Source organism: Anolis carolinensis, chromosome 1 (assembly GCF_035594765.1).
Source record: "Anolis carolinensis isolate JA03-04 chromosome 1, rAnoCar3.1.pri, whole genome shotgun sequence".
Classification (NCBI taxonomy): Eukaryota; Metazoa; Chordata; class Lepidosauria; order Squamata; family Dactyloidae; genus Anolis; species Anolis carolinensis.
This window is the reverse complement of record NC_085841.1, coordinates 48,457,587-48,484,214: the sequence shown is the minus strand read 5'-3', so window position 1 is coordinate 48,484,214 and position 26,628 is coordinate 48,457,587. Positions and strand designations below refer to the sequence as shown.

The following is a 26,628-nucleotide window of genomic DNA, read 5'->3' as shown; positions in this document are numbered from 1 at the left end:
AGATTTGTTTTACCTCATAAAAACATCAACATATAGCAGGGACAGAAAGCAATGGTGTAAAGTAAGAGAGGTAATGGTCCTTGCCTTACCTTTTTTTTCCCCTGCAGCACCATTTACATCTGATAATGAGAAGTTTCTTAGCCTACCCTGTAGCATAAAGGTGGGCAGACCAGCATCCTCATGTTTTGGATTACAGTTCTGAAAAGTAGCCACCATGGGCAATGGACAAGGCTTGTGGAGCTGTAATCCCAATTTGGGGGTGGGGGAGTTCTTAGAAATCCTGCCTGCCTTAGTGCAAACAAGAATCCTGTTTATTGGCACAAAGATCTAACCAGTAGAACATTCTGTTCACACAAGCCCTGTCCAGGTTAACTCACCATCATTCTAAGCAATGATGACCCCCACCATCAGATGCTCTCATTCTCAGGAGGGCTTTTCCACTGTGAAAATAAAGTGCTTAATTCTGTAAGATGAGCATCTGTTGAAGCTGAACAAATAAAGCAACCCAGCCAAGAGACTAATTCACTTTGGACTTTCACACAAACCCTTTCTGAGTGCTTAGAAACATATCCAGGCCATTTGCAGCATCTTTTAAATTTAATAAAATGAGAGTTGCATTTCAAGAGTACCAAAACATTTCCCCTGCACAATATCAGTTGTAACAATAAAATGTTTAAATGGGCAAAACCCAGACTTTCTCCAAATGCAGCTCCAGTTCTGCATCCAGGTCTCAGCAGCTAATTATGGAGAAAATGACAATTCAAACAGGCCTCTGGGATGCAAATCAGAAAGCTCAGAGCTACTGTCCAAAAAGAGGATAAAACAAAAGGTCAGAGCTGTGCAGCCAGTAATGGCAGCAGAGCCCCATCAGCCAGCTTACTACCTAAAAAGCACGTTGCTTCCAGAAAGCTGTGGAATAATCCCAAGGGGCTTTGGAATACTTCTTGGCTTAAAAGGGCCGGCTAAGCCATGTAAAAAACAATACATGAGCTCAAAGTCACTCAATGTGGCTCCTAGTATTATCTGTGAGCAACCTCTGAAAAGTTGCCGATAGAGAAAGGATTTGGGATGTATGGGGGCACCCTCTCCAATATCACCTTGCCAAGAAAGGTAAAATATCATGAACTGGTTTCAAAGAGATGGTTGAAAAAAGGCAATATTTGTGCTTTTCTAAACTGCTTGCAGCAACTGTAAATCCCCAAATGCATCCTGAGATGGTTTCAGGGGATTCTGGGATTTAGTTTGGCAGTAAAAGGAGAGGATGGTCAACAACTAAAAAAAAAATGACATCAGGGAAGGTCCACAGTTTGCAAATTGTAAGCCAGGGGACAAAAGTAGTGAATGCTGAGCCGGAAAATCGGATTGTGGTTTAAGAAGCTATTCTGAAGACCATCTTGAGATCAGGTAGGGTAAAATTCAGAATCTCTTGATTTTCAGTAGAGGCCATGGCTGTAATGATTACCGACCTTTCTATTCAATTCTGACATTTTAGAGTGCTTATTTTAATTTTTGAAGTTTATTCTGGTTCCCTTATATGCAGCTCCATTATAGCCAGCAGAAGGAGAACTGCAGCAATCTCCAAGACAGGGTGAATTTGCCTTGAACATAAAGCAACCATCTTGCTCCAAAATGATAAGTCCCAGGGGACACTAGGCTCACCAACTCTCATTCCCAGGGAAAGGAATATCAATCACTCCTTTCTTAAGCAAAGAAATGCTCTGACAACAGGGGGAAAGAACTCCCATGTCTTCCAAGCCACCCCAGCAGTAATTTTCAAAAAAATCAGCTGAAGGGGGGGGGGGTGTCAAAGTTCCTCCCTTTCCAGCTTCTTGCTGGGCTCATGAGAGTGCTTAAGCAAGTGCTTTGGGTCTGGCAAGAGTTTAGGGGGAGCATGCTTTGCCCCTCTGGCTCTAAACCTTTTGCACAGGGCTTTCACCAACGGGTGGCTTTTTTGCTCTTTTCTTCATCCGACTGCGAGCATAGACACGGAGAAAGAGTGCTATGAAGACTACGGCTACTCCCAGCCCTCCCATGACAGTCACGGCGTGGCCGTAGATGAGGCAGGAGAGGAGGATGGCAAAAGCTTGACGTAAAGTCATGATGATGGTGAAGACAGCCGCTCCAAATTGGTTGATGGTGTAGAAGATGAAAAGCTGCCCAAAGGCAGAGCATACCGAAAGGAGGACGGCATGGGCCGCAAACTCCGAATGGCGGGCCATGAAGCGAACAGACTCCAGTAAGGCACCTTGCTCCAGCAACGAGCCTACGGTGAAGAGGCACGAAAAGACATTCACTCCAAACATCATTTGCACTGAGGACATTTTGTAGGTAAAGAGAGCATCCTGCCAGTTGGAAGTGAAGCTGTCAAAGGCAATGTAGCCAGCCAAGAGGACCACGCCAGAGAAAGTGGTGACAGTGGAGAGCTGCTTGCCATGAGTGCTGGTGAGCAAGAACATGCTGACTCCAACGGAGATGAGAGCAGCTGTCAGGTACTCCCAGTATTCGTAGCTCTTGCGGGAGACGAGTTTGCCCATTAGCATGACTGGGATCACCTTGGAGGCTTTGGCCAGTACCTGGGTGGGGAAGCTGATGTACTTGAGTGCCTCGTATTGGCACCAGCTGCTGAGAATGTTGGAAAGGGAAGCAAAGGAATACTTGTACATGGGAGCGCCATGCCTGGGCTGCTTGATCAGGGCACAGTAGAGGCCAGCCACAGTGCAGGCAAGAATTCGGTTCATGAAGACCAGGAACTGGGAATCCTTAAACTTCTCTCCAGGGTCTGATTCAGTTGCACCATACGTTCTGGTCATCACACGTTCCTGGAGAACACCCCATGTCAGGTAGGATATCTGCAAAAGGAGAAGATTTGAAAGGCAACCTTACTATGATATAAATGGCAATGGCAACCTGGAGATTCCGTCAGTAGGACCCATGTAGTTTCTGGTTCTCTAGGATGCTGTTGGACTCCAGCTCCTATTACACCTAGCCAGCGTGGCCAACAATAATGGACGATAGAAACTGCAATACAACCACACCTAGATCCAGCTGTTTGAATAACTCTGTCCTGGCGAGCTTCCCAAAGATAGTACAGCATCAACCTTTCCAATACTTATCAGTCTACCAGATCTTAGTAACTACTTCGGGCTACAGAATCCTTCAACCAAATCCATTGACTGGCTATACTAGCTGCAGGGTTCTGGGAATTATACTCTAAGAAGTAACGTTTCCAAGCATTACAGTGGTATAGAAATAAAGTTTTATTATTATCTGAAACGAAGCCAAGGTTACACATGATGAGAATTTATTTCCCTTCCCAAGTAGAACAACCTGATTTGTTATTCACTTCCTCCCAAAAGAACTAGAATACTTTCTATGCCAAATGAAGTAAGAGCACCACCTACAGTTTAAAACTGCAAATATCAAATACTAGTACAGCCAGAAGGCAGGAAATGCCAAGGCAAAATATCTTATCTGAACAAACAATCTGGATACCATCTGGTATCTGCTTTATGAGATGACCATCACAACGTTACATATTTTACTGTTTTCTGGATTAGAAACAGGCACCGAAAGAAAGTACTGCAGCAGGTACACCACTGCTAAGAAAACCTTTATTTCAGCAGCAGCTTTTACAATAACAGCATAAATTGTTTTCCTTATTGGAGCTGCTAATTCATTGAAAAAAAGAGAAGCAATCATCTCAACACTTCAGAAATACAAGAAATATAATCCTGCTGTAGGAATTTAGAATGACATGAAACCTTCTTGTTAAAAGGAAAGGCAAGCATGTATTGCTTCAGTGCAGTAATAAAAGGCACCTTGCTCCTCTTTTTTTGGCTACAAATACCACTCAGGGGCTTGTGGCACTACATGAATTTGCAAACTTCATTACCTAGGAGTAGCCATATGTAAAACTAATAAACTGTCAAATCAATTCTACACATGGGTGACTGCAGTCTTTTGGGTGCCTGGAGCAAAGTTTATTTTATAATGACAGCTGCTTAAAAAGCAGAAGTACTACACATATTTCTTATCAATATTCTGCAGAAACAGGAGAGATTTGACAAGCATATTTCCAGTCCAACAGAAACTGATTAGAAAGATAAATATTTCTGCTCAAAGGAATCAGAAATCTCAATCTAATGCTCTAGCCTCCATTCAGAAATGACTGGGAGAAATGCCATGAACTACAGTTCTATGTTGCTTGATGTTTCAAATATTTTTGTCTTCTAGAAAAGTGATCAGAGATTTAGGGAAGAGAAGAATCTTTAACTCTGATTCATCAAAGGTTTATATCAACAGGCTCCCTATAATATCAAATGAATACTAAATTTACAATTAATACACAAGATGTATTTGCAACCTTTAATGATGTCAAAAAGAATATTAATTTAGGAAAGTGAACAAAAGGAAAAACATCACTTTCACAAATCTGTCTTTCGATACATAATACAGCTAATATCTACCAGTCTCACTAGCATTCACTGACTAAAGGGAGTTACAATCTGTGAAAAGTTTATAGCCCACCAAAACATATTTATTATTTATTTATTTACAGTATTTATATTCCGCCCTTCTCACCCCGAAGGGGACTCAGGGCGGATTACAATGAACACATATATGGCAAACGTTCAATGCCAACAGACAAACAACATTCAGTTTTAGACAGACACAGAGGCATTTTTTAACATCTTTCCAGCTTCACGATTTCGGCCACAGGGGGAGCTGTTGCTTCACTGTCCATTGGTGGCTGTTCTTCCTTCATTCTTTTCCTCGTGAGCAGTTTTATGGTGTTGTAGATTAGTTAAATTAGCCTCCCGCATAAAGCGTACCAAAATTTTCCCTACTTGACAGATGCAACTGTCTTTCAGGGCTGTTAGGTCAACAGCAAGCCGGGGCTATTTTTTTTTTTTTAATGGTCGGAGGCTTAACCCGACCCGGGCTTCGAACTCCTGACCTCTCGGTCAGTAGTGATTTATAACAGCTGGTTACTAGCCAGCTGCGCCACAGCTGTACAAGTACTACAGTTTGGGGGACAGGACGGCAAGTGTGGTAAGGTACTTCAACCCACGTTCAAAAACTTGCTTTATTCTGTTCTATATTTTGACCATGTTTTCAGGTCTTATGCTCACTTGTAAATGAGAGATGTAACCATCTTATTACATGATCACTGTGAAAATGATGACTGAGAAGGCTACAAAGCAAAAATTATCATACTTGCCACCGAATAAACAATATGGATATATGACACCAACTCTTGCAATCACAGAAGCGGTTTATGACTTTCCCCTTATCACACCCTGAAGCACAGCAAAGTATGTTCTGTTTACCTGTAGGCCTGCTGCACAAAAGAGCAGTTTAAAAACCTGCCGGGCTGTGGAGGATTCGACCGTCTCATTCCGAGCTGTGAGCAAGACATCATCCTGATGTGCTGATTTGGCCTCGTTGCCAAAGACACACGACTTGATAACAGGAAAGCAAATGCCACGGCCTAAGAGAGAGGGGAAGAGAGGGAGAAAGTTAGCCACAGAACTGAGGAAAAGCTACATCAACCAAAACTGACTTCCAATGGGGACCCCTACAATCACCAATTCCCATCTGGATTCTTTGATGGCCATTTCAAAATCTTCTTCTCTAGTCCACTTCCACCCTTAATTCACTTGAGGTGCTTAGCCAAGTTAAGATGAGACAAACACAGAATCATAGAGACCACAAGGCTCATCCAGTCCAACCCACATATTTAACTCCAGTGATAAAAGAAAACCATGGAGATGGTGGTCCAGACACTGTGCTTTTTAATGGTCGAGTAACTGTTTAGCTGTGACTCGCAGATCCCCAAGTTTCCTTAACTTAACAATGACTATGGATGTTTACTAATACCATACAATGATGTATGGTGATGCTTTTATGACAGTTATCAGTCAGCATGGTGAAGTATAACTGAGGAACTGAGGAAGAAGATTAGCAGCAATGTTAAGGAGACAGTTATGTCCAAAGAGGTTGCATATTACTGCTACATACCTGTTTCAAGGTAATTCTTCTTTTTAAAATACTGTATAAGCAAGAAACCTGGTATCACAATGCTTGCATAGCCAGCAGCGTTGACCAAAAAACGGAACAGCCAGAAGTCTCCCCAGGAGTCCTGGTGAACAACCGGTGGTACTTCGTCGTTAGCAGTCACTGTGGGGAGAGCAGCCAGCAGGAAAGCCAGACAGAACCTGTCAAAAAGAAGAAGAGGCAGTAAGCCCAAGGCAACCCACAAGGCCAGTAAGAAGAAAAAAGAACCAACTGTGTTCTTGGAGCACATACAAGATTTCCAACCCTCTAGAAATAGTAATTAAACACAAATATATCAATATCACAATGCCTTTGTACAAATCTAAAGAATAATCACATGAAATTTATATATATATATATATATATATATATATATATATATACACACACACACACACACACACACACACACACACACAGTAGAGTCTCACTTATCCAACACTCGCTTATCCAACGTTCTGGATTATCCAACGCATTTTTGTAGTCAATGTTTTCAATACATCGTGATATTTTGGTGCTAAATTCGTAAATACAGTAATTACTACTTAGCATTCCTGCATATTGAACTACTTTTTCTGTCAAATTTGTTGTATAACATGATGTTTTGGTGCTTAATTTGTAAAATCATAACCTAATTTGATGTTTAATAGGCTTCTCCTTAATCTCTCCTTATTATCCAACATATTCGCTTATCCAACGTTCTGCCGGCCCGTTTATGTTGGATAAGTGAGACTCTACTGTATCTGATAACCACACTGCAAAATGATATTGCAAAAGGTACAGAAACAAGTAACCAGAGTCAAAAGCTAGAACTATGTTGAAAGGTTTAGGGTTATTTTATATAGAAAAAAGCAGGATACAGGCAATCCCCAAGTTACAAACAAGATAGGTTCTGCCAGTTTGTTCTGGTTGAATGTGTATGTAAGTCAAAACAGGTACATTTTAAGTGTAATTCCAGCCAAAATATATACATAGGGAAAGGTTAAGACCCCTGTAGTGTTTGTTTTGCTGCTTGTGCCCTGTTCAGTAGATTTACCTCACTTTCTGTCCCTGTGAAAATTGGACTTTGCAAAATTTGGCTTGTTGTGGAAACAAGGATTGGTGCTAAACCTTCAGTGGAGACCCCTTTTTCCCATGATGTCTTCCAAGAGTGGTTTTTCTTTCTTGGGGGTAGATGTCTCTTACTTCCTGTTGTTTCACCCTATTTCTTAACTAGGAGTCGTTCGTAAGTCGGATGTTTATAATTCGGGGACTGCCTGTATATAAAATACTGCATGATGTGCAGAAATCAGATAGGGGGGGTTTTCTTCCTTTATATGCCAGAACTGGAGTCATCTAATGAATGAGAATACTGGAGGACTCAGGCTTCCCATAGGTATCAAGCTGGCTGAGGTGAAAGGAATGCTAAAGTAGCTGGGCATTGGGATTTTTTCGTGTCAGGAGTGACTTGAGAAGCTGCAAGTCGCTTCTGGTGTGAGAGAATTGGCCGTCTGCAAGGATGTTGCCCAGGGGATGCCCAGATGTTTTGATGGTTTTCCATCCTTGTGGGAGTCTTCTCTCATGTCCCCATGGGGAGCTGGAGCTGACAGAAGGCGCTCATCCGTGCTCTCCCTGGATTCAAATCAGCAACCTTCAGGTCAGCAACCCAACCTTCAGGTCAGCAGTCCCCGTTGGCACAAGGGTTTAACCCACTGCACCAACAGGGGCATTGGGTTAGATCCAGAAGGGCTCATATAAGGCAAAACATGGAGCAAATGGACAGGATTTTAGAAGCAAATGTGCTAAACTGCATTTTCAGGACTGAGTGGAGTCACTGTTGTGTATGAATTTCCCATATTTATTTGAAAGTCTGCTGACCCGTTCACTTGATATGGCATATTACCAAGGGCAGAAGCAATTACAAGCTCTAGTTTGTCAAATCTCCATATACTTTTTACATGAACTAAAATAGAAACATAATAAACTGAGGATGTTGTATCCACTGGCAAACAAGAGTAAACTCTAAATATCATCTTCCTGACATGAACAGGAACAAGCAGATCCTGGTATTGCTCAACCGCTGAGTCCTTCCTACAAAACAAACACTTTGTAGAAAAGATTCTCAGAAACATCATGTAGAAAATATAGTTAAAATTGTTGGGCAGAAAAGGCAAAATAGGATCAATCACTCATAAAAATCTAGAGGAAGTCACTGGGACACATTTTCACACATCAGGGTGAAAATGCCAATGAGTCATGTAGAAATTTACCATGCACATGGGAGTGGGCTATGGAGGTCCAAAATGATACCAATCAAAAATGGCAGACAGATCAATGACTGACATTTCACCCTATTCACAGAAGAGGAAATTACATAGTCTCAACTGAAATGTTCCCTGCAAGGTTATGAAACCGTCTCCGTTATGAACATTTGGAAAGAGCAGTATGTACTGGAACAAAGCAAAGAGTTGGAGAGGAATACTGAAAATCAGAAGAGGAGGCAGGGAGAGTCCAGGAGGGACAAGGAGCTACACAAAACTCTAAGGTTTGGATGTGGAAACATCTGTAAAGTCACTCACCCTGGCCACTGTGCTTCCTGAGCCTCAAAAATGATGCTTACATACTGGCAAGTTATTTAACAGAATTATGAATATTTTTCTCCCCCTTTCTAACAAAAAAACCCCCACAATTATTAATATACTACATCTAAATGTATGTGGTTTGCAGATGTCCCGTCCTTCCACATATACTATGATCAATATTAAACCTCTCAAACCCTACTCAGTTCTCATTGAGCTGAATCTAGAACCTGCCTATACTTCCATCCACAAAAGGCTCTGATCCAGAAGGGAAATGTTCTGGCAGAACAGAGGAGGCAGCAATTCTCACCGATCCGTTGTTCCTACTGCAATCCTTAATCTACTACTCGCCATCTGTGCTGGAGTGTTGGAAACCTCTTCAAAAAAGGAGAAGTGGTATAGGGGAGTACCAAGAGAGGGGGAATTGGTGACGCTGGCCCTCCCTTTTTTGCTGGTGGGTGAGTTCAGAGAATGTCTCCACCATGGAAATAAAGCTGGATCCAACCTAATATGTTGAAAAGAATTAAATCCCAAGCATGCACTGCTGTTCTACACAATAACTTCATCTGGTTTTCATTATGAAGTAAAGGTTCGCAGAATTAGCACTCTTCAGACTGATGGCCCAACTCCAACACCCACCAACAGCCTGAGGCAAGCATTGCAAGATGATTTTCAAGATACAAAACCACAAATAATTGGTTCTGAGTAAGTCCCAAAGTAAGCCCATTATACTCAGAGGTCAATTTCAGTTATTTGCCCTATTGCATTATTAGTTCACTGTGGCAGACATGACCAAACATATAGAAACAACTGCTAGAAAAAGCCCCAAGTCTAGTTGCATAAAAGTGTATGGCTGGAACTGAACTCGGGAATTTAAAATATATTTTTAGAACTCTGCATATATAATACTCTAGAGGCTTCCAGATAAATACTAAAAACTGTGTAATGCTTTCTCTGTTGTAAGATCAACATAACCAATACTACACACTTCTGGGAAGCTTTTCCAGACACCAAACCAAGGCATTTAACAAATTGTAGCTTCCTTGTCCTAAATGTGGTGTCATTTTAGGGATATATATCATCACATCTGGGGCCTGATACTGCAAACAGGGTAATTTATGAATTTCCAAATCTGGACCAATGTGCTCCATACACAGAATAAGTACAGTAGAGTCTCACTTATCCAACATTCGCTTATCCAACGTTCTGGATTATCCAACGCATTTTTGTAGTCAATGTTTTCAATACATCATGATATTTTGGTGCTAAATTCGTAAATACAGTAATTACAACATAGTATTGCTGTGTATTGAACTACTTTTTCTGTCAAATTTGTTGTATAACATGATGTTTTGGTGCTTAATTTGTAAAATCATAACCTAATTTGATGTTTAATAGGCTTTTCCTTAATCTTTCCTTATTATCCAACATATTCGCGTATCCAACATTCTGCCGGCCCGTTTACGTTGGATAAGCGAGACTCTACTGTAGGTGTTGGATACAAGACACTGAGATTTGAATCTTTTACCTGCATAAAACTCACTGGGCAGAACAGTTTCAAGTATTACCACAAGACTGTTGTGAGAACAGAAACAAAAGATGCTTTATATAGTCAAAAATACAATTATAGCCTGAGAAAAATGATCCAACAATATACTCCAAAGTTTGGTAAATGCTTTGGTTTGGGATTTGGAAGTTTCCCAGAAGTGCAGAATTTGCCAATACTATTGTTGCAATATGCACTTTCTTAAAAATCCATTATGTACATTTCCTCATGTGACTAGGACTGTATTAAACCCAGGATTTTTCATCAAGGAGGCAGGCTGTTCTTTAAAAAGAAATCAAGTGGTTTCTTATAAAAACATACATTATAAAAACACTCAAGGCAATAATACAGCTAACATCTATAGTACATCTTTTCACACATAGTTTCTCCCAACTGCTTGAGCATATTTCCAAATATTTGGCTATCTCAAATGTTGCAGCACTTACATTGTTCAAACCAGCTCCAATGTGGTGTTATTCTAAGCACAAGACTAAGGCGGCCAAACGATAGTTCTCCCATGTCCTTGGTTCAGCAGGTCCTTATTCAGTAAAGTATTTTTACTCTGTTTTCTCATCTGAATTACTTCAGACAGGGTCACCAGTGTTACAGGTATGCCCTCACTTCTGCCAGACAGGGAACATCAGCACCACTGCTGGGCATGAAAGGAGCTTTCATAATTTCAAACCCACAAAGCAGCCAGAAAGTTCGAGCTCATCTATACATCTACTGTTTCCATTCACACTAGGCAGGCATGCTCCCCCCCCTCCCTCCCTCCCTCCCTCCCTCCCTCTCTCTCTCTCTCTCTCTCTCTCTCACACACACACACACACACACACACACACTACCTCAAAGGTAAACTGCTCTCTGCTTGGTTAAGAGAAGCCTGGGACAAAATCTCCTTGGCAGACCTCAACCCTTCAGATAATTCAAAATATAGTTCTAAAGGAAGAAAAGGAATATTTTCAATAGACATCCAGTCTAGGTGAAAACGGCAATGAACCCACAAAAGGGAGAATACAATTAAGTCTTAGAACAAATGTCCTTTTTGCTCATACTATTTGTAGCAGTGCTGCTGCTGCTCAGTCACATAGTCTTTTCCGATTCTTCGTGACCTCATGGACCAGTCCACGCTAGAGCTCCCTGTAGCCGTCCCCCCCCCCCAGTTTCTTCAAGGTCAAGCCAGTCACTTCAAGGCCAAAATACTTCAACTTTGCCTCTAATATCCTTCCCTCCAGTGAGCGGCCGGACAGATGGACTGGTTGGATCTTCTTGCGGTCCAAGGCACTCTCAGGATTTTCCTCCAGCACCACAGTTCAAAAGCGTTTATCTTCCTTCGCTCAGCCTTCCTTATGGTCCAGCTCTCGCAACCATAGGTTACTATGGGGAATATCATTGCTTTGACTATGCGGACCTTAGTTGCCAGTGTGCTAGTGTTACTGTTATTCTGTGGAAATGTTTTGTAATTTATATTTCCAGGCCTTCTCTTTTCTGGATACACAGTCAAAATCATCTATCAAGTAATAACACACGTTTCTGCATATAATCCTGCTGGTAGTATATAGACATCATTACTAGCAGCCCTTGATCACACTATGCTTCATGAACTTGTTTAATCTGCATTAAAAAGAGATCCATGGTGGCACCTATTACTTGTATGTCTTATTTAATTCCGCACTGTTTGTAGTAGGGTATATTTACTCCTGTGTAACATATACCAATGTGCAATGATCTTGCACAGCTTTTCTTTAATTTATCTGATATTCTAATACAGTTTGGTAATCAATCACCTCACATATCACCATTGCCAATGATTTGTCTTTGATTCATTCTTCACTCTATACAGTTCTTCCAGGTATAGGCAGTCGCTGAGTTACAAACATCATACTTACAAATGACTCATAGTTAAGAACGGGGGTGAGACAACAGCAAGGGAGAGAAGTCTATTCCTAGGAAGGGAAATTCACTCCTGAAAGAGTTCTCATGGGGGAAAAGGTGTCTCCACTGGGACTTTCTCACCAATCCTTGTTTCCACAACAAGCCACATTTTTCAAAATCCAATTATCATGGGGATGTGAAATTTTCTGAACAGGAGCACAGACAGTAAAACAAACACCACAGGGGTGTTAACATTTCCCTATGATATCCAAAGCTTTAAAAATACATACCTTTAGCTGGAGTTACACTTTAAAAATGTATCTGTTCCGACTTACAAACAAATTCAACTTAAGAACAAATCTACAGAACCTATCTTGTTTGTAACTTGAGGACTGCCTATACTTGGTTTGTAGCAACAGTTCATATATTATCTCAGGGTTCCTAACCATATGCATTTGGTCTGTGCTGGTGGGAACAACAACAGAAATATAGAGTGCCACAACATCTTAACAATTAGCTGTCTTAAAATGCTAAATGTTTATTTGTTGCTTTATTTTAATCTGTTGTTTCCATGGGGAGATGTATGTATGAAAATTGAGGAGATGAATAAGGCTAACAGTCATGTATGTAGTAGTAGTAATAGTAATAATAATAATAATGAAAACTTTATTTCTATTCCGTCCTATCTCCCCGAAGGTGGATTCCAACAAACAACGGCATACATTCAATGCCTTCATAAAAAGGATAGATATTGGCAGAAAATCCCAACAAGATCCCACATATGAAAACAGTGTTAAAAACATAACATCAAATTAAACCTAATATCAGTGAATTGAACATAACATTGATAAATCAAACCAATATAGCCAGACAGAATCAAACAAGAATTATATAGTGACATAAAATATAAATAAATATTCGCAGTAATTTACAAAAGCCAACTGAAGTTCAACACAGTTGTGTGGGTTGGATTATGTAGCCTATGGTGGTAAATTGGGCTGACATAGACCGACAGAGCCCAGATACAGCATAGTTCTCAATCAGGATCTGGAAGTGGTCTTTCATTAATTTATCCTCCTCCTCTCCATTTGCTAATGAGCAGAGTTAGGTCTTTAGTTGTTTTCTGAAGGAGAAAAGGGAGGGTGGCAGCCTTATATCTTTAGGGAGGGAGTTCTAGAGGTGGAGTGCGGCCATGGAGAAGACTCCCTCCCTCCCTCCCTTTCTCTCTTTCATTCCCACCAGCCATACTTGAGATGGGAGTGGGACTGAGAGCAGGGCTTCCTCCACTGACCACAGTGCCCAGGCTGGTTTGTAAGAGGAGATGCGAGCCTGGACCCGAGCCATTTAGGGCTTCAAAGGTACTGACCAGCATTTTGTCTTTAGCCCAGAAGCAAGCAGGCAACCAGTAGAGCTGCCACAACATGGGAGTGGATCTCTCCTTGTACGGGGCTCCTGTTAGTAATCTGGCTGTCGATCTCTGAACCAGTTGAAGCTTCCAAACTATCTTCAAAGGCAGCCCCATGTAGAGAGTGTTTCAGTAGTCCAAGTGGGATGTGACTAAGGCATGGACTTCCATGGCCAGATCAGGCGTCTCAAGGTATGGGCGCAGCTGTTTCACAAGTTTTAATTGTGTAAAGGCGTTCCTGGCCACCACCAACAGCTGGGGTTCCAGGATCAGCGATGAGTCCAGGAGCACCCCCAGACTGCGCAACTGTGTCTTCCAGGGAGTGTGACCCCATCCAACACAGGCTGTAACCCCATATCCCGATCCGCCTTCCAACTAACCTGGAGTACCTTTGTCTTGTCTGGATTTAATTTCAACTTATTAGCCCTCATCCTGTAACCCGCCTCTTACTGCCTTCTACTTTACAAATTATAAAGTCATGCTAATCTTTGCCAACTTTCATGACCAACAAAAAGGACATTTTAAATGCTAAGGCCAATTTCAATGCCAGCTCCAGGGCAAGAGCGAATTAAAAACCAAGCCCTTTTTATATCTGGCATCTCCAGCCTAAGGTCTTCCTGGTGCACAGAACCAGGAGTTGCTGGTTAACTAGCTTTCTGTGTGTATCAGGAGATGAAACATTGTAAGTTTTCATGCCAAACAATCATTTACAAAGCAGGATACAACTGGCTCTCACGTGAACAATGAACTTGAAATGAGTAAATCTACCAAACTTCCTGTAGAAAGTCAATATGGTTAGTGATTTAATCTAACCATCTTTTTAATTTACATACTTACACTCCAGTGGCATTAACGGTTGAATTTCAGGCTCATCTGAATTCAAGTAAACTCAGCTGCAGAAAATGTTTTATCTTTTAAAACTGAGATTACCAAACACCACAAGGCAAACAAAAAACACTTCATGAGGTATTATTAGAGCTGAAGAGCAGATTGATGAGGATGCAGGATATGACCTTTATGTGCTTTTCATTTACAATGACAAAACATAAGAAGATGGAGAGGCGGATACGGTTTTGAAACGAGCTCAACTACTATAATGAGAGTGTATATGTCCTGTGGCTGCCTGTTAACTTAGGGCACTTTTATGACCTTCATGGTGTTTTCTTGGGCAAGGAATATTAAACCATCTATACACTAGTAACATAACTCTCATTCATTTTTATCTGATCCAAGAGTAAGTTTTACTGACATGGTCCCTGGAGTATTTTGGCATAGACTGGGACTAACATCAGAGTGATACAGATGTAGTAAATACACCAGTTAATCTACAGAAGTGTTTCTTCATCCCAAGTGGGGCCCATGGCTCCATGTCTGTTGAGCAGTGGATCCAGTATGAATTTTATCTGGAACCTTAAAGATAGGTGTGTGTGTGTGTGGAATGCCAGCTATGTTCCAGCTAAATCTGGAGAGGAATCACCACTCCACTGGCAAAGGAACCACAAGACGAAGCATCTCATTTCTGAAATAACACATTGTACATTTAGGAGTACTCATGGATTCTCTGCTGTGGTCCAATGCACTTTTTATCAGTCTTTCCCAAGAAATCTGCTCCTTCCTTTCCTCAAAAATAAGCCCTAGCAACTATTATCCATGTCTGTGCAATCCTGACCATTGCAACATACATAGAGGGCATTCCTTTAAAACTGGTTTAGAAATTTTAGCTGGTCCAAAGTTCAGCAGCTTCCTGGAAGTGAAATGGAAAGGAGTGCCCAGAAAGTTCCCATAGCTGATGGTATCAAAAAAAAAACCCAAAACAAAACAAAAAAAAACACTGAGATGTCTAGCAGAACCAACAGGGACACATTTCCCCATCTAGTCCCTAATGTAGGTTGCCCACTAAGGCAACCAAAGCCATCTCCTTCCCATGAACAAGCCAAAGCCAGAATAAAATGGATACAGATATGCCATTTCATTCAGAAGCTGAGAGGTCACAACACACTCCAAAAGAGACCTTGGCCAAAAAAGGAATTTTGGAGACTAATCACTAATTGTCTAGCACAGTTGTGCTTTCCTTGCCTCCTATCTTAAGCAACTGGAAATTTGAATATGTCATGGATTACCTTTTTAGTCCAATTCTGCCCATATACTTAGCTCTTCTGTGGAAGTCCTCCTTCATATTCCTCCTCCATCAGAAATATGGAGTACAATGGAACTTAGCAGGCTTTCTCATTGATGGCACTAAGGTTATGGAAATTGCTCTGTAGGACATTTTTCTATTAGTTTCTCTACAATCTTGCCCACTCTCTATTCATTTCTAAATTTCTGGAGGTGTTTATGAACCCTCAAGAAACAACTTACTGGTTGTTTCTTTTATCGTTGCTTTTAATCTGCTTCTTACCAGTACAAGTAATTTTCTAATTATGCAAGATGCTCTGCAGGTGTGTTTTAATACAAAAACAGAATGGAAATATCCTTAAATTATGTACAGGGCTGGGAGAACAGAAACGCTGATTTAACACATAATACAGGCCACATTCCCACACAACACTAACACATGGTTTATGTCAATTCTGGTTTGTTTGTTTGTTTACTTCCACTGAGAATTGTCCTCTATACAAGCAAATAATCCAGAGCTTCTTTCCCTGATGCAGGTCTGTTTCTCTCCCACTCAGCTACTTCAAGGTGGGCAGCTGGGGAAACATAGCAATTTGTATGATCTCTGTGGTATCCAAGCAGTCAAACTTTGCTCCATGAGATCAGCAACTAAATCCTGGTCAAGTTATGCTCAGTAGAAAAACCAGCCTTCCACCTTCTGACATTTGCCATGGTAAAATACAGAAACTCCATTGTCAACTCTGAGGGTTATTGATGGCATACAAATATGTATTAAGTTGCAGTCCTATGCATATTTACATGCGGATTAGCTCCAGTGACTGATGTGGGATTTAATTCTGATTAAACATACAACTGCTTTATTTTTTCAAATGCAATTTAACTACCCTTTGACTTTCAACTATATCCAAAAGTAACCAAAGACCTCACTCACTCTAATGGTAGCAATTGTCCTCCAGATCTTGATGGAACACAACTCTGAGCGTGCCTCATCATTGGCTATGCTGGCTAGGGCTGCTGGGACCTGCAGTCCAACAAGAACTAGAATGATGAACAGTCACATTCCTTTTAATCCAGATGATTACAATACTGGGGCTACTCCTATCTCAGATCTGTGTAATCCCAATTGCTAATATGGATCAGAGTCCCCATTCTATCCATATGGCTACATGGAAAAAGATTAGAATATCCCTGCTTCAGTTATGGCAGCCTCAAAAAATAATGGGTCTGCAACCTGATAATTATTTCAGATTCATTAATCCAGAGTTTAACAATACAATACTGTGCATGTGTACTTAGTAAATTCAAATGAATGTAACTACACTAAGGTTCAATTAAATAGGTATAGGTCTGAAGCCAAATGGTTACTTTATTTGATTTACTTGATAAATGGAAGGGGGGCAATGAGGACTGGTAACACCCAACAGAAGGGATGTAAAGAAGAGACAAAGATATATAGACTAGAAGAAAACTATTTTATTCTTTTAATGAGCTCAATGTTCCAGTTTAGTAGTATCAGAATAAAACCATTTCTTCATATCTTTATATCCCTCCAGAATAAAGAGACCTTAATGCTAATTCTACCAAAATGTGAAATCACTACATAACCTTGAAGAAACAATTATATGTAACACTTAAAGTTGCTAGTCTGAAAAAAGGGGAAGGAGTGCAATTAGAAGTAATCAACCTCACAGGGCAGTTGTGACAAGATGCAAAAAAAGAAATCTGTTGACAAGAAAAGGGTACTGATTATCAGTCGGGCTTCACCACAAGAAATTGGGAAAAGAATTACAGCTCAAAACATTTTCCACATTACAGATAAATTTCATCTTGCATGCATGGCTGACATACTCTTCCAAGCAGAATGAACTATCAAAAAGCAAACAAGTCACCATCTCAGCCACTCACGCAGACAATTTTGATTTTTTGGAGTATTTCAGGTTTCAGAATTCCAGAAAAGGGAAGCTCAACCCATATATGTGAATCCCAAAGTGGACAGCTGTTGTATTTGAACCAATTATAATTTTAAAAAGCACTGATATTGAATTCAAAATACTGAAACATACTTAATAATACACCTTACGTGTATAAGTGCCTTCAAGATACCTGTGGGCTTTTGGCAACCTTGTGAGTTTTATAGGGTTTTCTTAGGCAAGGAATACTCAGAGGTGGTTTTGACAGTTCACTTCTCTGAAATGCAAACAGAGTATCCCTTATCCAAAAACCCAAAATCCTCCAAAACTAGCTGAGACAGCAACACTTTCTGCACATTGTTCAATGTGCACAAACTTTGTTTCACACACCAAATTCTTAAATACAGTATGTGCAAAATTATCTTCAGGCTCTCTTATAAGAAACATCGATACATTTCTTGCTTAGATTCCACAGCACTGAATCATGGCAGCTAAAGCAATGTCAAATTGCATTCATTCTACTGTGTCTCCTTATGTCTCCTGTGCCACCTTATGTCTCACTGTGCTTTGTAGTGTTGTTAGCTGCATTCTAAACATACTGCTGGGTTTATGTTTATGTATTCCATCTTTTACAACATTATTTAATATTAAATACATTTAACCCATAGATTTTAAATTTGTGTTATATAACTGCTGTCTTTTAATCCTTATACCATGCATTTTAATATGTGTGATTTTAAAAATATAAATGTGTTTTAGTACATGCATTATGTATTTTCTGATGATGCGTTTCAACTGCGTTGTGCCCTGCCTCAAGACATGAGAAGAGGAGGGTAAAAAATAAATTATTATTATTATTAACCATTTACAGCATTATATATTCAAGTAACATTGAATGTGTTACTCCTTAATATTTTAAAATATTTATTTAATATTTTATGACTAAACAGATCGATGCATCTTAATATATTTGATCCAATTATTATTATTAAATATGTACAGCATCGTTTATTTAATATTTAATAATATGTTACTTAACATTCGGAAGCATGGTTAAATATTTCACAATTAAACTATTATTTAATATTTACAACCTTGTTTACTTATTTAATATTTAAGAACAATAATAGTCATATGCTACTCGGTATTTTAAAGCATGGTGTAATATTTCATAATTAAATTACTATTTACAGCCCCATTTAGGAGCCCCCGGTGGCACAGCAGGTTAAACCGCTGAGCTGTTGAATTCGCTGACCAAAAGCTTGGTGGTTCGAATCTGGGAGTGGGGTGAGCTCCCACTGTCAGCCCCAGCTTCTGCCAACCTAGCAGTTCGAAAACATGCAAATGTGAGTAGATCAACAGGTACCACTCCAGCGGGAAGTTAACAGTGCTCCATGCAGTCATGCCGGCCACATGACCTGGCTCTTCGGCTTAGAAATGAAGATGAGCACCAACCCCCAGAATCGGACACGACTAGACTTAATGTCAGGGGGAAATCTTTATTTAACCTACCTTATTTATTTAATATTTAACATTTAACAATAATAATATATGGCTTGTAATTTTAAAGGATGGTGTAATATTTCATGAGTAAATCTGTCTTTACAGCCTTGTTTATTTATTTCATACAGTATTTAACCACAATAATAATAACAACAACGGAGGAGGAAACCATGAAAATAAACAAAATTTGGGTACCTGTATTTAAAAAAACCCCTCTAAAATCAGGACAATAAATAAAGAACAACACTCAGAAAACAGGAAAATTCCAGGCATGAAACAATCATGGCCAGCTAACACCTCCCAACAAAAGATTCCCCCCAGGCAGGAAACAGCCAGGCTTTGAAGCAGCAAGGCCATTCAATGCTAATCAAGGCGATTAATTGCAACATTAACAGACAAGACGTCTTTCTCCCACCCTGGACCTTCTACAGATATATAAACCCCACTTGACTAGTTTTCAACAGACCTTACAATCTCTGAGGATGCCTGCCATAGATGTGGGCGAAACGTCAGGAGAGAATGCTTCTGGAATATGGCCATACAGCCGGAAAACTCACAGCAACCCAATAATAATAATCATCATCATCATCATCATATATGACTTAATATTTGAAAGCATCGTTTAACATTTTGCCGTGAAACATGTATTTCAATAGATTTTAATTTTGATAAGGACAATCAGGAAGGGTTTCAGGGGAGAAGGCCAGCCTCGAGCGGGCGAGTCCTAAGGGGAGGGAGGCCTTGTGGGGCCCTTTCCCTCAGAGGCGCCCCTGTTTGCCTTGGGCCCATCCCTCGGCTTTGGACCTCGGACGGGAGGGAGGCGAGGGCTGCTTTCCTCCCTCCCTCTCGGGAGCATGGGCCTGCCTCCCCTGCCCCCACCGCGCCTCCAGCGTGGCCCACCTGCGGCCCATGGCTCCTCCCGCCGGACCCCCGCCTTCGTCCGGCCGCTGCTCCTCCGGCTGCCGCCGCCGCTTCTCCCCCGCCGCCGACTTCGGAGCCGCGCCTCCCTCAGGCGCCACTGGGCGGGACTTCCGGGAGCACACAGCGCCACCTGCTGGCCCGGAAGGCTCCCTTTGGAGTGCATCTCTACATTGTGGACCACACTTGCCCCCCCCCCCCCCAAGTGATTTGGACTTCAACTTCAACTCCCACAATTCTGAAAACTGACCAAAGAAGGCTGACAGCAAAATTGACAAGGAAAAACATGAATGTGCCTTCTAACCAAGAAGAAAGTGCAAAAGTTGGGTTGCGATTAGACATAAAAAAACCCAAGATGATGGCAGCCAGGCTGATTGACAACTGGCAAATAGAGGGAGAAAACGTGGAGGCAGTGACAGACTTCATATTTCTAGGTGCAAAGATGACTTTAGACACCGACCGCAGCCAGTAAATCAGAAGAGGTTTACTTCTTGGGAGGAGAGCAATGACCAATCTCGATAAAAGAGTGAAGAGTAGAATCATAGAATCATAGAATAGAAGAGTTGGAAGAGACCTCATGGGCCATCCAGTCCAACCCCCTGCCAAGAAGCAGGAAATCGCATTCAAAGCACCCCCGACAGATGGCCATCCAGCCTCTGTTTAAAAGCCTCCAAAGAAGGAGCCTCCACCACAGTCCGGGGGAGAGAGTTCCACTGTCGAACAGCCCTCACAGTGAGGAAGTTCTTCCTGATGTTCAGGTGGAATCTCCTTTCCTGTAGTTTGAAGCCATTGTTCCGCGTCCTAGTCTGCAGGGCAGCAGAAAACAAGCTTGCTCCCTCCTCCCTATGACTTCCCTTCACATATTTGTACATGGCTATCATGTCTCCTCTTAGCCTTCTCTTCTGCAGGCTAAACATGCCCAGCTCTTTAAGCCGCTCCTCATAGGGCTTGTTCTTGAGACCTTTGATCATTTTAGTTGCCCTCCTCTGGACACTTTCCAGTTTGTCAACATCTCCCTTCAACTGCGGTGCCCAGAATTGGACACAGTATTCCAGGTGTGGTCTGACCAAGGCAGAATAGAGGGGGAGCATGACTTCCCTGGATCTAGACGCTATTCCCCTATTGATGAAGAGAAGAAGGAGCCCCGGTGGCGAAGTGTGTTAAAGCACTGAGCTGCTGAACTTGCAGACCAAAAGGTCACAGGTTCAAATCCCGGGAGCGGCGTGAGCGCCCGCTGTTAGCTCCAGCTTCTGCCAACCTAGCAGTTCAAAAACATGCCAATGTGAGTAGATCAATGGGTACTGCTCCGGCAGGAAGGTAACGGTGCTCCATGCAGTCATGCCGGCCACATGACCTTGGAGGTGTCTACAGACAACGCCGGCTCTTCAGCTTAGAAATGGAGATGAGCACCAACCCCCAGAGTCAGACATGACTGGACTTAACGTCAGGGGAAACCTTTACCTTTTACCTAGAGACATCATACTGGCAGAAGCTTTATCCGAAAGTCCCATTTCCTTAGAAATTGGCCCTTTTACATAGAAGTCAGCCTTGGACAGGTGGAGTTCTTCAGTCAAAAGACAAGTTGAAGGAAATTTCTAAAAATTATCTGCCATTAGAATCCCATCACCAATTGAATTTTGACATGGCATTCTGTTCTTCAATCTTGCGTATGTGCCTTGTGGATTTACACACATAGGGTCCATGAAGCCAGAGAAAAAGTATTGCCTACTCTCAAGGCTTCTCTGGCTTTTAAAAAGTATTGCAATTACAGTAGAGTCTTGCTTATCCAACCTTCGCTTATCCAACATTCTGTATTATCCAATGGAACCAAAATTCTGAAGGACAAAACATCAATTGCACTACGTTGGAAAGAGCACTACTAGAACCTGCTGAATCGCAGCTCCAATGTGGCCGAAGAGACCTTCACAAATCCCGCAACAACAAACCAGGGATGAGCTTGCAGCACCACCTTCCACCTGGAAACCGATGTCCTCACTGCGGGAGAACATGCAGATCAAGAATAGATCTCTTCAGCCACCTAAGAACCCACCCCCAAGACACCAGAGATGGAAGACAATCGTCCTCGAGCTACGAGGGATCGCCTAAGTAAGTAAGTATTATCCAATGCAGTCCGCCTTTTAGTAGTCAATGTTTTTGTAGTCAATGTTTTCAATACATTGTGATGTTTTGGTGCTAAATTTGTAAATAGTAATTACTACATAACGTCACTGTGTATTGAACTGCTTTTCTGTCCATTTGTTGTAAAACATGATGTTTTGGTGCTTAATTTGTAAAAATCATAACGTAATTTGATGTTTAATAGGCTTTTCCTTAATCCCTCCTTATTATCCAACATCTTTGCTTATCCAATGTTCTGACAGCCCATTTATGTTGGATAAGCGAGACTCTACTATATAATCGTTAAAGTCACTAAAATTTTTAGTTTGACTAACACCCAAAAATCTGAACTATGGTGTCTGAGGCCTTTTACACTGCCATACAATTCAGATTATGTGTTTAGAACTGGATTATGAGTCTACACTGCCATATAATCCAGTTCGAAGCAGATAATCTGGATTTTATATAGCAGTGTAGAAGGGGCCCCAGTGGATATTTGAACTCTGGATTTAAACTGAAATTGACCACAGCCATACATGGTCGTATTTTTGTTATATATGTTATTTTAATGAAATAATTTCAATGGCTTATCTCAATCAGTGCATGGAGCCTAAAGCCTGAACTGAGCCCATGCGACTGTTACTCTCCCAACAGAAGCAGATCTGATCATGCTGGTAAGAGTATCTTCCCTTTGCTTCTTTTGGCCATCTAGACTGGTCAGAAAAATAGCCATTTTCTTGTTCTCTGTTCTGAGGGTGTCTGTTTCATTTTCCACATGCAGATATGTGAAAATATGTGGTCCATTTCTGACACTGTGCATGAAAGAAACAGATACATCTCTCCATACTATTATCACCTTGCCATTTTTCTGACATTTTCATTTCCTCAGTAAAGCATCTCACCCAAAATTTCCCATTCATGTCCTCTTATACTCATTCATCCCAAGTATTGCAATGTGCATGCATTCCATTTCTTATTTTACTCTGTTTCCTCTAATCCATGCTTCTGACATGCCATGTTCCTATACTACATGATGTGTAACTTCGTACTTCCCTTTTACCTCTGACAGGCATGTCAGTAGTTCAGGGTTCTTTCCGATGGAGTTCAGTTGTGCCATTAGCTACAGTGCTACACGTTACTGTCCCCTGCTGTGTCCCAGTAGCTTGTCGAGTACTTTCCAACTTGGGAGTGGCCTCTTCTGGCACTCTTGTTTACTTTTGGATTGTTCTATCATAGGATTTTCATGGTAGAAGACATTCCAAAGGAGTTTACCATGCCTCTTTCTGTGCAGTATGAACAAGCTTTAGCTACGATACCACTGTGATTGCCTCCAAGACATCCCCTGGGAAAGGGCTGCCACTAGAAAAGCACCTTGTCTCAAAACAGCACTTAATCTCACCACTGCAGAAAGGTAGTGCCATGATGTCAGGACCCAGGCTGCAGAGCACCAATAACCATACACAGAGGCCAGATTCTATCTAATATCTTTATTAAAGAAATATATAAAGTCAATAAAAATAAGTGTAGAATATAGTTCAGAAGTAGACCTTTCAGGAAAGGTCAAATATAGTCCAGAAAAACAATGTCCAATATATGATATTAAAGTCCAAAGTTATAATCCACTTCACCGAAACACACACTGTTTTGCAAGCAATAGAGTGGGGAACTGTCCATAGTCTTTGAGGCTTAAGGTAAATCCGGATCAAGGAAACAAGGCTGGAATCCGTGAAACAGGGTCCGTGGGTTTAAAATGCAAGGCAAGACAAAACTTGAGGCTTGGCAAGGTCCAACTAGAAACAAGGCAAACGTGGAACAAGAACTGAGTCCATAGAGATCCGTGGAACAAGGCAGGGCTGGGAACTTGATTCAGGAGCTGGGAACTGGAGTACGTAGTCTACACGCGATCTCACTCCACGAGCTGACGAATTGACTCCGCAAGGAATTCTTTGCGGCCAACATCTATATAGGATCTTGTTTTCCCGCCAAAGCACACTTTCTCTGGGGAACAAGAACCAAAACCTATACTGTCCAGATGCAAGACTCCTTAAACTTTCCCAAGGGAAATAGACTTAATCATCTAATTGTCTGGCAGCTATCCGAGCGCTTCTGCGAGTCGCCTCCCGCGCGTGTCTATCTTGATTATAATAAAGGCGGCGAGAAAATGGGGGAGATTTCGACTCAAGGCTTGTTTGGCTGTCTTCTTGTGGGCAAACATCCTGCAGCTGCAAGGGCTCCAAATCTGGCAGAAACGGTGGGAAACCCAAGTTTTCCTCTTCATCTGTCACAACAGTACTAGGAACAGGACTACATGGCCCATGAGACATCACACATGATGAGTTTAAGTATTTTTAAATTGTGCTATTTAAATTTTGTGTGCCATTTTGGATCCCTTGCTGGGAGAAAGATGGTATATCAATTAATTAACTATAAATAATATAATATTAAATATAAATAACTTTTAAATATGTTCCTCAGAACTGGAGAATTTGAAACTGACTTTGTTAGATATATCAATGATATGAAATCATAAGGCTTCCCTTGAGATAAAGAGAAAAAAAATTGGCAGATATATTTATACATCTCAATTTAAATCTTACAGGACTGTAAGAAAATGTTCCACTATTCTCAATACAGAAGAAAGACTGATCCATCTTTCCTGTCACAGAAAGAAGACTGTTGCATAGAAAGTAGAGCAAGACAGTTCTTTCCCCCCTTTTTAAATACTTTATTTCATTTTCAGTTTTATGTGAAAACAGTTCCACAAGGTGGAGGATTCCTCCAGGTAGTGCCATCTTGCCAGGTTGTCTTTTGATCTGCCCACTCTGCTTCCGAGTCTGTTTAGGGACTTCTAAGTTGCCCATTCTTGGTTTGCCCCTGGAGGAAGACCCTCATGGGGGGCCATCCAGTTGGAATTGCCTGGTTTAGCAGCCCAGAGGGATACTCTTCTGTTGCTGGGGGAACATCAAGAGGAGTAGTGGTTCTCATGAAGCTTTTCCTTGATTTGAGTCTACTGGGACGGCGCTGATAGTCATGCAGTGGATGGCTTTCACAATGTTCAACCTTATTTCTTTCACAGTTAGCAGCAACTTCCTGTCGCACATCAGGGGGGCAATGCCAGCTAACTTATAGAGTTTATCAACAGGTGTAGGTTTAACGCATCCTGTGATTATTCTACATGTTTCGTTCAGTGCTATGTTCACCTGTTTTGTATGGACAGACTTGTGCCAGACAGGACAGGCGTACTCAGCAGTTGAGAAAGACAAGGCCAGGGCTGATGTTCTCATTAATTGTGGGTCTGCACCCCATGCACTGCCAGTAGGTTTCCGCAGGATGTTATTGCGTGCAGCTACTTTGTGCTTGGTGTTCATGCAGTGTTTCCTATATGTTGGTGTTTTGTCTAAGGTGACACCAAAATATTTAGGATGGAAACAGTGTTCGAGCTCTTGGCCTTTCCAAGTAACTTTTAGTTTCCTGTTGGCTTCACGGTCACGTAGACGGAAAGCACACACTTGTGTCTTGGCAGGGTTAGGCTTCAGGTGGTTATCTTTATAATAGCTGGGGAGATCTTTCAAGGCATTAGTGAGTTGGTTTTCAAAATCTTTTGCTTGTGTTGTTAGGCCAAGGTCATCAGCATGTATGAAGTTCTTTGTGAGTGGTGGTTGTGGCTGATCGTTCGTGAAAATGTTAAACAAGGTCGGTTCAAGAACGCTTCCTTGGGGTAAACCATTCTTTTGCCTCCCCCATCTACTTTTCCTGCCCTGAAACTCCACATAGAAGCTGCAATCATCCAGGAGGGTCTGGACAGTTTTTGTAAAGTCAAAGTCCCGGGTAATGTGGAGCATTTTTATGCAGCATTTTTCTATGTTGCACCATGTCATAGGCTGCTGTAAGGTCCACAAAAACTGTAATGCAGCCTTTCTCATAGCTTTCCTCGAAATGTTCAGTCAGATGAAAAATTTGACCTGTACAGTTTTCCCTTGTCTGAAACCTACTTGTTGTGCAATAAGCTTAGGTTCGATGACAGGTCCTAATCGATTTAATAGCATCCTCTTATATACTTTATATAGATGACATAAGAGAGAGATTGGTCGGCATCTTTACCAGGTTTTAAGATGGCAATGGTTTTTTAAAACATAGGGTCGCTAAAAAGCATAGTCGGCTTGAAGGCACATAAAATCAAGAAGTTTCATGAGGTAAGGGGCAATGAGAGGAACATGGACCTACCCAAATATGCCAATCTTGACTCTTCCTTCTCACAAGCTGTAAGCACTTAATAAATGCTCACTTGTATGAGGTTAATTTCCTGAAGATTTACTGGCTATCATAAAAAACTGCAATTCAGAGCAGCCACAAGGTGGCAGCACATTTTAAGACAACACACCCAGCAAATCCATGTTTGAAAAATATTCTTTTTGAAAGTGTACACTCTTCTTGCAGACTAACCCCTTAAAACAGCCCAACGCTTACTGTTATTTCTATACAGAAGCACCCTATGCACTATGGTTCAAACCTAATTTGCATTCCCACCTTGTTATTCAAGATTAAGATCTTTCAGAGGCACTACATACGTTACTGGCCGAAGGGGCTGGTTTTAGAATAATAACTACCATGCCAATTGCAAAA

At 41.3% G+C, this 26,628-nt stretch overlaps 1 protein-coding gene across 2 annotated transcripts; it reads right to left on the bottom strand.

Moving 5' to 3' along the window:
- Positions 1–578: 578 nt before the first annotated feature.
- Positions 579–20,024, bottom strand: slc35b2 (solute carrier family 35 member B2). Of its 2 annotated transcripts, none has more exons than XM_008125062.3 (4): positions 19,870–20,024; positions 6,022–6,218; positions 5,331–5,491; positions 579–2,849 (listed from the first exon to the last, which is right to left on the bottom strand). In XM_008125062.3, the coding sequence occupies exons 1-4, from the start codon at positions 19,878–19,880 to the stop codon at positions 1,911–1,913; spliced, it is 1,308 nt and encodes a 435-aa protein (XP_008123269.2). In that variant the 5' UTR covers positions 19,881–20,024; the 3' UTR covers positions 579–1,910. The 2 variants fall into 2 exon arrangements, with proteins under 2 accessions (XP_008123269.2, XP_062829857.1); XM_062973787.1 differs by lacking the exon at positions 19,870–20,024 and adding an exon at positions 19,436–19,775.
- Positions 20,025–26,628: the final 6,604 nt, after the last annotated feature.

Excerpts from the sequence above, each read along its gene's own strand:
- slc35b2 (XM_062973787.1), bottom strand. The coding sequence starts at position 19,509 with ATGGCCATATTCCAGAAGCATTCTCTCCTGACGTTTCGCCCACATCTA. Across the intron at positions 6,219-19,435 it reads GCATCCTCAGAGATTGTAAG|GTTCTGTCTGGCTTTCCTGC; the intron begins GTCTGTTGAAAA and ends TCTTTTTGACAG. Across the intron at positions 5,492-6,021 it reads GAAGAATTACCTTGAAACAG|GCCGTGGCATTTGCTTTCCT; the intron begins GTATGTAGCAGT and ends CCTCTCTCTTAG.